Below are 13,269 nucleotides of genomic sequence, written 5' to 3'. Positions count from 1 at the left end.
AGCAGCTGATATACGATAATCTCCCTTTTATAAATGTGGTAGCTCCCTGCCTTGCCCAGGGCCATACGGCTGGTGAGAAGGGCATGCTGATTCAATAAAGGTTCATCTTGGGCCCCTGTTTTATTACCTGCATCTTAAGAACAGGAACTCTTCCATTTTTTATATGATTCATAACCCCAGTGCTATGTACTCTATAAGAATATTCAAATAACCCCAATTTTTCTCACAGACCCATGGCAGGATAGCAGAGGATCTTAGACTCCAGTACGCCTGTGGCTTACTGAAAATGCCCACTACTGAGGCCCACACTCAAATATAGCAGGAGGTTTTGGGTGGAGCCTAGGAGTCACTATATATGTAGCCTGGGTGATTCTAATTCTGGCGGTGAGGAAACCAAACTCTAAGAAATCTCACATCAACATAAAATAGAAAAACTTTCCTCTGGGTTCAGAGGGCAAACTCTTAATTATAATAGTAATAGCTCTCTCAGTTTTTCTAAAGTATCCTCTTAAATAAAAACACAGTGAGGAACTGTTAAGGAAAGCATTAATCATTTTAGACATTTTCTCATTTATTGGAAAGGAGAGGTAATTGAAGTCAGTAAATGCCCCCAGGCCCCCAGACACACACACATACACACACACACACACACACACACACACACCCAGTATTGCTGCTTGTCTGTTTACCCTAGAAGGTTGGCAAATACAATAAATGGACTTTCCCACCACTTGGTGGAATAATTAAGATGATAAATAGAGGTAGCTGCCCATTCTGGGCTGTGTAATAATATTTATACAGATTTGGCCTCAATATTCTACCCTCCTCCCAACTTCCAACCCATCTTTCCCTCATGCAGACTTTTTTTGGCTCAAATTAACATCATTAACATCTTGAACCAAAATGCTGAGTTGCTTTGACAAAACGAAAACAGGCTTGAAATTTAGTGCCAAAGAGCCTCATTACATTCCAGCCCCCATGAAGCATCACGTTTGAACAAAAGTTTGAGAGATACAGAGTTCTGAGGTCGTGAGGTGGCTCCTGGTAAACTTTAGATGTTTGGTGAACTTTGGCACTTGGGTAAGAAAGCCCGACACCAACCTAAACGATGGGGAATGATAAAGGCCCTTGAGCTCCTATGCGGAAGCCAGAGGACAGAGCATTGGGGCAGCCCGTGGGGCAGTGGTGATTGTCCATTTTGGAAAATTTTCATTGATTTTTTTCAGAAGTCTAATCTAGAAATATATCAAAAAGGAGACGCTTGTCCAAGAGAATGGACTCGCCATGAGACCATCAGAGTTTAAGACCAATGTGTTCATGAGGATGTTGGTGGAAGTGGATGCCTGATTTGTCTAGTCCTGGTTCAGATATGGAACCCAGACTAGAAACTGGAGCTCCAGTAAAATGCGTGGAGCGTCTGCCGTGGGTGAGCCCTGTGCTGGCAGGGGTGAGGGTGACGGCAGCCGCTCCCTCAGCCGGTGGTGTATGATGCCACTGTAAGGGTTTGCAGGGCAGGGAGAAGAACACTGAGGGTGATGCCACCTGCACTAGCTCTGAAAGGATGCCTAGAATCAGGTAGGTGATGGGGAGGGAGTGGTCCAGGCTGAGGAGCATTAGAGCCAAGGAATAGAGGTGAGAAACCGTGTGCAGTGCAGTGCCCAGATGAAGGCAGGGACAAACATAGCAACTAACATCTATTGAGCAGTGACCTGTTACTGTGCTGTTTTTCACACGTGTCATTGCACTTAACCCTCATCATAACCTTAAAGGGTAGGTATCATTAACTTTCCTCAAAAGCTAAGGAAACTTGGACTTGGAAAGATCAGTTGACTTGCTCAAGGTCACAAACTTAGTAAGAGTCAAGCTAGGATTCACACCTGGCAGTCCTAACCACTGTACCCTATCACCTCTGCACAGATTCGAAAGGAACTTGAAATTCAGCCAGTCCAACCTCCCACCCACTACAGACATCCTGTTTACTGTACTCCTGGCACAATAATTCAGCCAAGGTTTGAACCCCAGTCCGGGCACTCACTACCTCACAAGATGGACCTAAGACAACTTCTCTCTTCTAGGGCACCAAAATCCACCTCCTTGTGATGTCACCCAGCTCCAGCATTTAGAGCCACACAGAACCTGACCTGTCTAACCCCTCCTGTACAAGTTGCCCTCCAGTCATCTAAGGATAGTTTTTAGGACCCCTTGAATCCTCTTTTTCTAGACAAACAGCAGAAGTTCCTTTGCTCCTTGGCTGTGAAAAATAGGAGCTAGAAAGTGTTGTAATTCATGTAGTTGGGGCACAGAATAAGCATAAAGGAAGGAATCCTCTGTCTTACTTGAAGGAGTCCACGAAAGGCGTTGGAATCAATGAATAGGTCCTGGGAAGGCATTTTGAGCAGAGAGAGAAGTGAAGAGAAAAGCCCAGGGATTCGGGGCACCCTTTCATTTGCTCACTCACTCAACAGTGAATAAAATACCCTTCCAAGCCCTAGGCGGGCTGCTGGAGATACAGTGGTGAGTGGGGCTAACATGGTCCCCATCCTCATGGACCAAGAACTGGCATCATGTACTGAGCGAACAACAGGGAGCTCAGTTGGATTGAGTTGGATGGTGGGGAGTCTGGACAATCCTGGGAAAATATGGTAGGACAGGTAAATGGAGCCTGTGAGAGGCAGCACAGTGATGTACTGCTCATAAGCACAATAAAATGATGAATGCTTCTGCAAGGCAGTAAGACACTTAAAACTTAGCCTTGATGAGTTTTTAAAAAAACATAAAACGACCTGAGATTGGGTTTGCACTTGGGCTGGGGATTGCTAATGCTAATTCTCAAAGGACAGAGCCCATTGTCCCAACCCCAGGGATTCTGAATAATTTAGTGTTGTCTCCGAATCTTAACCAGGTTCCCCCTAAAAACTGGGAAGTTTTTATTTCTCATTCACAACAGATATGTCTCTGCAGATCCCTGATCTCCAGCATGCATGAGTCCTGGAAGTGCCAGGAGAGGTTTGGAGGTGCCCACTGTGGAGGTGATACCAGCTTCTCACCATGTGGATAATCCCTTATATATTCCATCCACACACAGCTGCCCCAGAGAGGATATCTTGAATGAAACTGTACTCAGCCTTTAGCAAAATCATCCAGAAAATATGGCGGAGCCAAGCAAACACCAATCAACATGATTCTGTGCTTCTGGGAGAACCACGAGAAACCACTTCAAAGCCAAGGGACCTTAGGAGAATGTGTTTTAAAACTTCATGCAGGCCAGGAATTAAGAAGGAAGCTTACTGACTTATGTGGCATTGGCTGAGACATGGCATCTTGGCAAAGCATGTGAACTCACATGGGTGTAGGATGTTCACCATCAGTCATTAGATTCTCAGTATAATGAGGCAGTGATATAAATCAAGAGGTTGAATAAGCTCAAAGTGGCAGCAATAATAATCACAGCTAAATACTGATGTATTAGCTAAAGGCATAGACTTAACGCTGGGAGCTGTGGGAATTCTGGGGAGATAAGGAGAGGAAAGTCGTACCTAGGGAAGTAAGACCCTTTTAAAACCACGGGAGTATCACCTTCCTCCTCCCTGCAGGTTCCAAAGCTCTGAGCTTCTGCTCAAGTGAATTGTATATTGTCAGCTCTGTAGAAAGTGACCTAAATTTCCACCCGAGTGAAGTTTCAGGGGTGGGAAACCTTGTGATGAATGACCACATCATGTGCACATTTCTCCTGGTAGAGAGGCTTTGTGAAAAGAATACCTCTGCCCGAGATAAGCTTGTGAAGGGGCTGACCCAGCTGCACATGGCCTGTGACGCTGATTAATACAAAGCTCCTCCCATGCACACAGTATTTCATATCATCTGTCAGTTTACAAATCGTGAATCTGACCCAGAAAGAACAGCAAGAAAAGGATTACACTGGAGTTTCGATCTCTGCCATATTGTCAGGCTAGTGTCTCCAGTTTGGGGACCTTGTAGTAATTTGTTTTTGCTCTAAATTTTTTTCTTTACAAGTTGCTTTCACATACATTAGCCCATCTAATGCTCACAACTCTATGAAGAATCATTATCCTCATTTTTCACAAAAGAAAAGCAAGACCCAGAGAAGTCAAGTGACTTGTTCAGAGCCACACAGGAAATACGTTGAATAACTAGTCAGGGCCAAAATCCAGGGCTGCTGCTTGTCAATGCCGCACCCTTTCCTATTACACTGCCCCACCTTCCAGAGGGGACCTAGGGATGGGAAACAGAAATGTCTCTGCCTGATTTATGCTCTGACAATTGCTAAAAACATCTGATCCTCCTGCCCTGCCCTGACTCACCACAAATGGTGTCAGTTGGTTTGAGAAAGTGGGACCCTTCTCCCTTCATGCTCACTCTGGCAACAAACTGATGGATGCCTGGAGATGCAGAGCATGAAGGTCTAGAGCCTGCATTCCCCCCAAGCTGTCACTGATCACAGCACAAGTTAATTAAACCTGGATTATTTAACAATAGTTAATAAGATAAACTTCCTCCCAGAAGCCAATGGCAGCAGACACTGTCGTCCCTTAACGGTTGTACGGGAGTGGATGAGGCACTTTCTTCCACCAGAGAGAGGGTCTGTAAGACTCCTAGGTATGAGTACTTCTCTGCAAAGGGGATGATGTGAGCATATGTTTTCTAAAAACAAGTTAACCCCTCAACACCCATTGAAAGCATACTGGATTCTGTGTTGCTGGAAACTTTACAGCTTTGGCTGGGAAGAGGGTTGTTAACCCCAGGAAAGTGTCCCCAAGACCCAGGCCTGGGTACGTCAGAGGTCAAAGGACACACGGCATTGTTCAGGGTTGGCGTATGAGGGTCAAGTCCCTCTCACGATAAATATTTCAGAAAGGCCCTAATTTCTTATCATAGTTGAAGAGAGGGAAGAACTACGGTATCGCATATGGGGAGTATTTGGTTTGGGGAAACCTGTTTTTCAGCAACCAGAAGTCTGTCTCTACTTGGAAAAGACTGCATTTTGTGCACATGCTCACATCTGCCCCCAGCTAAGGAGCATGTTACATTTACACTGACCTCCAGACTCTAATCTGCCTTCATACTTCCTTGAGCCACAAGAGAGCAGAGCAAACTGACAGCAGCAGCTGGAGCCAGAACGTTTATAGCTACTCCCGCCCCTGGCTGGGAAGCAGGGAGGAGGCGCCCCTAGGATTTTTAAAGCATCGAGAGACAGATCGCTTGCCAGAACTGTCCCTTCTGCCTTAGGAAACCTATTGAAAAGAAAAGGAAGGAAAAATAAGCTATCAAAATCAATGACTGTTGGAATGAATAGAAATATACATTATTATATGTTTAATATTTATATTAATATTAATTTAGAATGCACTTATTATAATATATTAATATATTTTCTATCTGTCTTCCAGCTAGAGTTTTTATAAGGGCGACTGGATCTAACGCAATTCATTAATTTAATGAATTTAACTATATGGGTTCTATGGTTATGACATAAGGAAAGAAGAAGAAAAAGAGCTGTGAATTTGAACTCCAGTTATTGATCTAAGTGACTCTGTGCTTTAACCCAATATAAGTGATATGGGTGATAAAGTGAGAAGCCCAATGCTAATTACCAGGGCAGGACTGGTGGTAAAAGAAAAGGCCAAAATATGTGAATAAAAGGGAGAAGTACTCAAATGCTGTGTTTATTCTGAAATACAGTGTTTAGCCTTTATTATATGTACTCACAGCTGGGTTTTGTTGTTGTTGTTTTTTTTTTAAATTTTTCTTAAATTTTTTTTATCTTATTTTTTTTTACCATAACTCCTGGCAGGAGAAAATAGCCTTGCTATCATGGGTTTGAAATTATCTAGTCCTCTTTTCCCCTTTAAAACAGAGGCTTTGAAACTGCATTACTGATAATCCAGGTTTTCTAAGCAATGTAGCCATTGCATTAGGGCAAAAAAGACTCTGAATGCAGTATATGTAGCTGTATCTCAGAAACAAACACAGACATTTATAGAAAGGATATCTTTTGGCCGGCTAAAATAGGACATGGGAAGAGGCACGTCCACAGAATGGAAAGGAACAGACTTCTTAAATACATAAATTACTGTTCCCATGTCTAACTGGAAGTTAATGCCCAGGTAATTTAGAGTTACATCCATTTGATGGGATGAATTCCGTGATTCATTTAGGCTCATTGCTACCTCCCTGTGGCGTGGTTCCATTTTTGAGCCCATGCTAACTAGTCAACAGGTAGGAGCCACCTAGGAGTTTGCAGGCCTCAGAAACGGAAATGAATCCAATCATGGAGACAGCACAGAGTAGGCTGGGAGAGTTGTGAACTTACCTTAAGTAAACATTAACACGTGCATGCGGTCAAGCCACTAACGATGGTAGATTCATTCCCAAGAAACACAGTTCCTTGCTACTCAAAAGAGCTCATCCTTCAAGCCAGAGTTTTTAAAATGCTTTCTTCCTCTGCAAGGACTTCTGACATTCTCCCAGGAAACACAATTGTTCCTTCTCTAGGGCTTCCCTTGCACTCCCATACCTCTAGCAAAGCAGTTACTTTATTGTACTGTAATCATGTGTTTGTGTGTGTGTTGTTTCCTGTGGGGAGGAAGAGATGGGATTTTTTTTTTTTTTTTCATCTTTATATGTCCAGGCCTATTACCTCGCTGGCCCTAAAAAATTTTTTTATTGTTGGATGAATGCATCAAAAATTCCAAAACTGGTTATCAAAAGCCTCTTGAAGGGACTTCCCTGGTGGTCCAGTGGTTAAGACTTTGCGCTTCCACTGCGGGGGGCACGGGTTTGATCCCTTGTCAGGGAACTAAGATCCCGCATGCCACATGGTGTGGCCAAAAAAATTAAAAAATTAAAAATTAAAAAATTAAAAATCTGGTATCAAAAGCCACTTGAAACAGATCATAAGGTGGTTGAACAGCTGTTTTAGGTTCCATAAATACTGATAAATCCATGGCAGGAATAAAGATTTCTTGGAATGAAATGAGGAAGATGTATTTCAGGGCACTCAGGTCTTTTAGAACCATTTGTGAAGATCATTCCAAATTTTCAGTTAAAAATCCCTTCATCTTCTAAGACTTTGTAAGCTGGATCATTGCCAAGAGTATCTTTTATGGCTGAGCTCTCAACCAGTGGAAAATAGGATTTATGAACTCTGAGTTTGCTAGTGCTACTTACATCTCTTCCTTCCAGGATTACAGTTCCTAAAATGTTTATGTGTAGTTAGCATTAAATGTCTGCTTTCTGCTGGACAAAGAAATGACTGTATAATGGAATAATATGCTTAATGAGGAGGAAAGAGTTGGTATAGAAAGGAAGATGAGAATGGGCCAGATCTTGCTGAGGAAAGATACTGCTAAGGCCCAGTGTGTTCTTGGTTCACAGAGAAAAGGTGCTTCTTCAGGCCACTGCTAACGCAACTGTGAGTTGTCTTCAATTTGTGTCTTCTTTTCTACAGTCCTTTTACCACCTAAACTCTGGCCTAATTACATTTGAAATATCCAAGACCTTCGGAAAGTGCATTTTCTTCAATGGACCCATAGTTGCCGTCACCACAGTTCTGAAAAACTCCCTTGGGGCCTGAATTCTACCTTAATCAGCTAATCTGCCTTCCAGAATTTCCTTTCTGAGGAATTAATCTTTCATCTCACTGTGCTATGAACATTGAACAGGTGCAAAGGAAGCCTTCCTTTGCCAAGGAAAATTCTGCTGTGTTTGATAGCCAGCAGGGCACACTTACAGCTAATCGATACAATAGCAGGGAGCAGAAGGGATTAGGAAACAATGCGAGTTGTGCTGTCACAATTTAGAATGAGTTATACTTTCCTTTAGAAAAGTCTTTTTTCCCTCAATCTGAAAACAACAGCTAACGTCTTCTGAAGTCTACCTAAGATTTTCAGGGCTCCAGGCAAGGAGCATGGAAGAAGTCTAAACTCAAGTGATGCATTCAAATGGCCCCCAGTATGCAGGAGCCCCATCCAATAAAGACTACCAGAGCCCACGTGGTATGATCTTTCTTCACCAGAAGTTGGCCCGGTCCCAACCTTAGCATATTTTAGCCTTAACAGAGGAGCTCCATTGACCCTTTGTCCCCAACGTACTTGACTCTGGCAGTGAGCTTTTGGCAGATGCGGGGATGTTTGATGGGCACGCACACCAGGTGAAGCTCACACAGGCATTCCTGTGCTTCCTGGACTTCCTGGAGTGTAGAGTGATTGCCTTTCTACTGATCATGCGTGTTCCCCTCTGTCACAGGAGGACTGTGCCCAGGGTCCAACGATCCTTGCGTGGAGAAGCCGTGTCCAGGGGACATGCAGTGCGTCGGTTACGAAGCCAGCAGGAGACCGTTCCTCTGCCAGTGTCCACCGGGAAAGCTCGGCGAGTGCTCAGGTGCAGAGCGGGGCAGGATGACGAGGGTCTAAATTCACATTCTGTCTGCATGCAACGTTTTCCTTCCGAATGGACCCCAGCTAGCCTCCCCCCTCAAATACTTGAGATTTATTACAGCTGCAGCCTGTGCTCAGGAAACATGCAATGCCTGTGGGCTCCTTATATAATGGGAGGTCACAGCATGTGTTTCAGTCATGTCACATGGATGTTAAGGGTGTGAAATTATGGAAAATAGAAGGCTGTTGGTTAGCCAGAGGAGTCGGAGTATCTGTGGCATAGCCTTTGATGTTCAGAGAGCCTCCACCTTTCAACAGAAGGTAAAGCTGAGCCAGTTCAGTTGACCTTCTGTAGGGTAAGTCCAGCCTAGATCAAGAAGACTCTCCACTGCACATGTACAACTAACTGCGTGTTCCCAAAAGGAGAGGGAGGTGCGCACCTCTGTTTCTTAAAGAAAGAAGAAAAAATCAGTGTTTGTGTTATTTCAATCCAAATGATCCTTCATTTCTGATCATCACTCAACTTCAATACTTGTTTTGATTCACATATGCTCTACCACTTCTTTCCTCTAAAAAGAGTCCTGTTCATTTTTGGTACCAATAGAACCCTTTTTTTGGTAGAAGATGTATTTCAAATATAGGCACGCCGATACCAATTTTGGAATCCAAGAAATATTTATTGAGTGATGATTATAATAGCCATTATAATGGGAATAAATACGCCTCGTATTTGCAAGGCACTTGTTAAGCACTGGGTTCTAGAAACTCAGCCTTTGCAAAGACAAGCACTGTTCTTAAAAATGGAAGCCAAAGCTCTTTCAGAGTTGACTTCGAGAATGGAGCTGCCCCTGAACTGAAGGGACCACCCGCATACTTGCCTTTGAAGGCTTCTAAGGCTTAGACTTAAAAGATATTTAGGCTGACCTCACCCCAGCACACCTGCTGTGTGCACAGCAGGTGGGCCTGCAGGGTGACAATAAGGCCAAGTCTCCTAACTTCAGATGTCCCTTTCTGCCCATCTCCCTTCTCCTTTCCATATGGAAAACTCTTCATTGTCCACAATTATCATCCATTTGGTATATTTCCACACTTTCCACCCTTCCCCCCCAGCGAGAGGGCTTTTCAGCCGTTACTTTGCTTGTTAAAACATAAAGCTGGAGACAATAAAAAAAGAGAGAGTTAACTCAGAATTGGGTGATGTGGGTGCAACTAAAGATTCTAGGAAGGTGAGCCTTGAAATTAATGGTCAAAAGGCAGAGCTGTGACTGCACAAGACATGAACTTCCTTTCTATCATTATCCTTGTCAACATTTGTGCAAATGACCTAAGTTGTCTGTTCTGCATTAGGATACTTGGGGACTATGGATATTCTTTGAGAATGGTTTTGTCTTTCCGTTGTTTCATAGAATTGAAAATTCTTAAATATCTAAGTGATGAGGGGTGGGCATAAAGGGATATCTTTTAAGAGTGCTAATTTTAGAAAATAGGAATTGGGAATTTAGTGACACTAAGAAAATTCAGTTTAGAGAATATACCAAGTTGCCCTGACATGAGAGAACTAAGATTTTTCAGCATCTGACTAGTAAAATTTTTTTTCACTTTGAAATTAGAGTGTGACCTGAAATGGAGAACCAGTTTTTAATGCAACATGGTTTCTCCTCAGTGCCTTCCCTAACTTCCCATGGTCTTTCATCCACGTGCTTGGTAGCTGTTGGGTGATTTCCCGTGTCCCTGCTCGTTTCCGGATGTTAAAAGTATCTATATCTCCTCGTCATGGTCTTTTCAGGGCACACTTCTCTCAGCTTTGCTGGAAACAGTTACATCAAATACCGGCTTTCTGAAAATAGCAAAGAAGAGGACTTTAAGCTGGCCCTGCGTCTGCGAACACTGCAAAGCAATGGGATTATAATGTACACCAGAGCAAATCCCTGCATCATTCTGAAGGTAATTAAAATAGGTTATCTTTTCCCGCAGTCAGTTCTCATGTTAGTATTTTGGCTCTTGGATTGGGGTCTGAAATCATTTTGTCTTTTAAGTTCAGAAACCAGAAGCCGACTTTAGGGCCGGGGCAGCAGCAGAACTGGGAAGTGTGCCAACACCCCATTTCCTTTTGTACATTCAGCTTCAGAAATAGCTCTTCGGAGACGGGGGCACCTCTGTCTAGAGTAGGTTCAAGAGCCGGCCTCCTTTGAGTTGTAATCACTCAACAGTTCATTAGCATGTGTTTCCTAATCAATTCCACGGCAGGGTGGTCCTTTCAAAAGACTGACTGTATCCTCTTCTATCACACGGGTCTATCCCCAATGACCCCTGAAGGTCACTTGTGTTCTTGCTCAGGGAAGGAGCTGGAGATCTGGGCTGTAGAAGATTCCATATGCCCTCTTATGGCCCAAGTAGCCCAATTTTTAAAACATTCCCAGCCACAGAAACCCTCTAAAGGCACCAGATTTCCTTTAGAGCAGGGGTCCCCAAACCCTGGGCCGTGGACAGGTACCAGTCTGCGGCCTGTTAGGAACCGGGCTGCACATCAGGAGGTGAGTGGCAGGCGGGTGAGCTAAACTTTATCTGGCACTCCCCATCTCTCCCCATCGCTCACATTACCGCCTGAACCATCCCCCCCATCGCTCGCATTACCTCCTGAGCCATCCCCCCCATCGCTCGCATTACCTCCTGAACGATCCCCCCCATCGCTCGCATTAGCTCCTGAACCATTCCCCCCATCGCTCGCATTACCTCCTGAACCATTCCCCCCATCGCTCGCATTACCTCCTGAACCATTCCCCCCATCGCTCGCATTACCTCCTGAGCCATCCCCCCATCGCTCGCATTACCGCCTGAGCCATGCCCCACATCGCTCGCATTACCGCCTGAGCCATCCCCCCCATCGCTCGCATTACCTCCTGAAACATCCCCTCCATCGTTCACATTACCATCTGAACCATCTCCCCAAACCGAACCCCACCCCAGCCCGTCTGCAGAAAAATTGTCTTCCACGAAACTGTTCCCTGGTGCCAAAAAGGTTGGGCACCGCTGCTTTAGAGCAAGTCTGGCATTTGTAGTCAGGTCAGAGCTTCTGGTCCCTTCATGAAAACAACAACAATAATACTAACAGCGTGACATGCCTCACTTGATTTGTGTCATAAAGTTAATATAATAAATGTGTTATATATGTATGATCAGCCCCATTTGATCAAGGAGCATATAGAGGTTCAGAGAGGTAAAGTTATTTACCCGAAGTTGTACAGCTAATAAGTGGCAGGCCTGCACCTGCCTTCCAGTGTCTCTCACACCATGCTCTTCATCTCCACGCTCTCCCCAGCTCTCAGTTTTGTAACTATGACTCATTTTATCCAGAATCACATCTGGGCATCTGTAGACCAGATTAAGCCTTCCAGGATGGGAGGAGAAGGGAAAAGTAGGAGGAAGACATGTTTAATTGAACATTATTCTCACCAGGCTGCTATGCCAGCCCACCGTAAGTGCGTTCAGAGATGGGTGAAGTCTGTCCAGTAGGAGATACCCATCCAAGTGGAAATGGCTGGCGATTTTCTCCTTCCTACTGTTCTGTCACTAAGCTTAACTGGGATCATGGTGGGCCTTTTTAGCTTCTGTTCTTTGGTTGCTAGGTCACATCCAAGTTGATTAGATGACCCAGGCTTTAATCCTGGAGGGAGGAAAGTATGTAGAACATTAAATGCCAGTGGCTCCTCCTACCACATAGACCTTTATGTCCCTGCTTCTGGTACTGCCAGGTATTACTTGGTGTCCAGAGGGAGTGAGCACAGAGCTGGAGTTTAAAGTTGGCCATTTTCATGGGCAATCTCCCAATACCCTGACTCATTCAACTCAGAGAATAATTTCAGCTCTGTTAGGAAAGCAGTGTTTTCAAAAGAAAACAAGATAAACACTCTGGATGCACAGTTTTAGAAAACAATGAACTCAAACCAGATCTTCATGGTGGAAGAATATAAATTCAGAAACCTGAGTTCTGTCTTTTTAACCTCCTAGCCTGTGAAGCAAGCTGCCTAGGGTCCTTAGCTCACTTTCTAAATAGCCCTGAGCAGTGGGGTTTGTATAATTACTGGGAAGGTGCTCTGCCCATTCAGACGTACCAGCTCCCAGGGGCTGTGCCTGGGTGTTGCTGACCTTCTACCTCTCCCCTTCAAGCTTTAATAAGGCTTGTTGCTGAACATCCTTAGGAGGCAAATACTTTCTATTAGCAATTCTCTTAAATGGCGTTAAATTTGAAAGAGAACAAAAATATTGGACATGAATGGCTTGATCCTAAAATGGAGCTTGCCATTTGACACTTCACTGGCAAGTGTCTAAAATGTGCAGAACCCTGGAGATGGGAAAGAAGAATAATTAAACCTTTTAGTCAGCGCTAGCTCCTAAGGTATATTGTATTTCGTGAAACAAGCGTGTTTCTGAAAGTTGTGTAAATTGAATCTCTATAAATGGAATTCTAATAAACTAGGGATGCTTGCCATTTGAAGGAACCCTTCCATTAATCCCTTTGTGATGTGAATAATCACCCCCCATCTGTCTGTTCTGTAAGTTTGCTTTTCATATGTTGGCTTTGCCCAAAGCAGGACACAGCTGTACTGAACTATTGCAGATACTTTCCTACAGTTGCCAGGAATATCCACTTAGGGGATTTGAATCTGTTTGCTTAACATTTTCAGCCTCATGCAAGATTTAATTTCATTGGCTTTAGGTACAGTATGTGCCTTGCACTTTGGTTCAATGACTACGCTGAAATGCTCTGTTTAAACTGCACCTCTTGGTTGTTTATATTTTCCCGGTTAAAGCACATTCCCTAAAAAGTACTTAAGACGATTTGTGGGGTGAAGGGCACAGAAGACAGAAGACA

At 44.0% G+C, this 13,269-nt stretch overlaps 1 protein-coding gene across 6 annotated transcripts in view; it reads left to right on the top strand.

Moving 5' to 3' along the window:
* Positions 1-13,269, top strand: part of FAT3 (FAT atypical cadherin 3) — a 717,656-nt gene that overhangs the window by 666,883 nt on the left and 37,504 nt on the right. For all 6 annotated transcript variants that reach the window (XM_082409857.1, XM_082409858.1, XM_082409852.1 and 3 more), the window contains 2 exons: positions 8,266-8,400; positions 10,183-10,340. In XM_082409857.1, the coding sequence (XP_082265983.1) occupies positions 8,266-8,400; positions 10,183-10,340 (293 nt within the window). The remainder of the gene's footprint in view (positions 1-8,265; positions 8,401-10,182; positions 10,341-13,269) is intronic.

This window comes from Balaenoptera physalus (assembly GCF_965194825.1).
Source record: "Balaenoptera physalus genome assembly, chromosome: 10".
Taxonomy (NCBI): Eukaryota; Metazoa; Chordata; class Mammalia; order Artiodactyla; family Balaenopteridae; genus Balaenoptera; species Balaenoptera physalus.
This window is presented reverse-complemented; position numbering and strand designations above follow the sequence as displayed.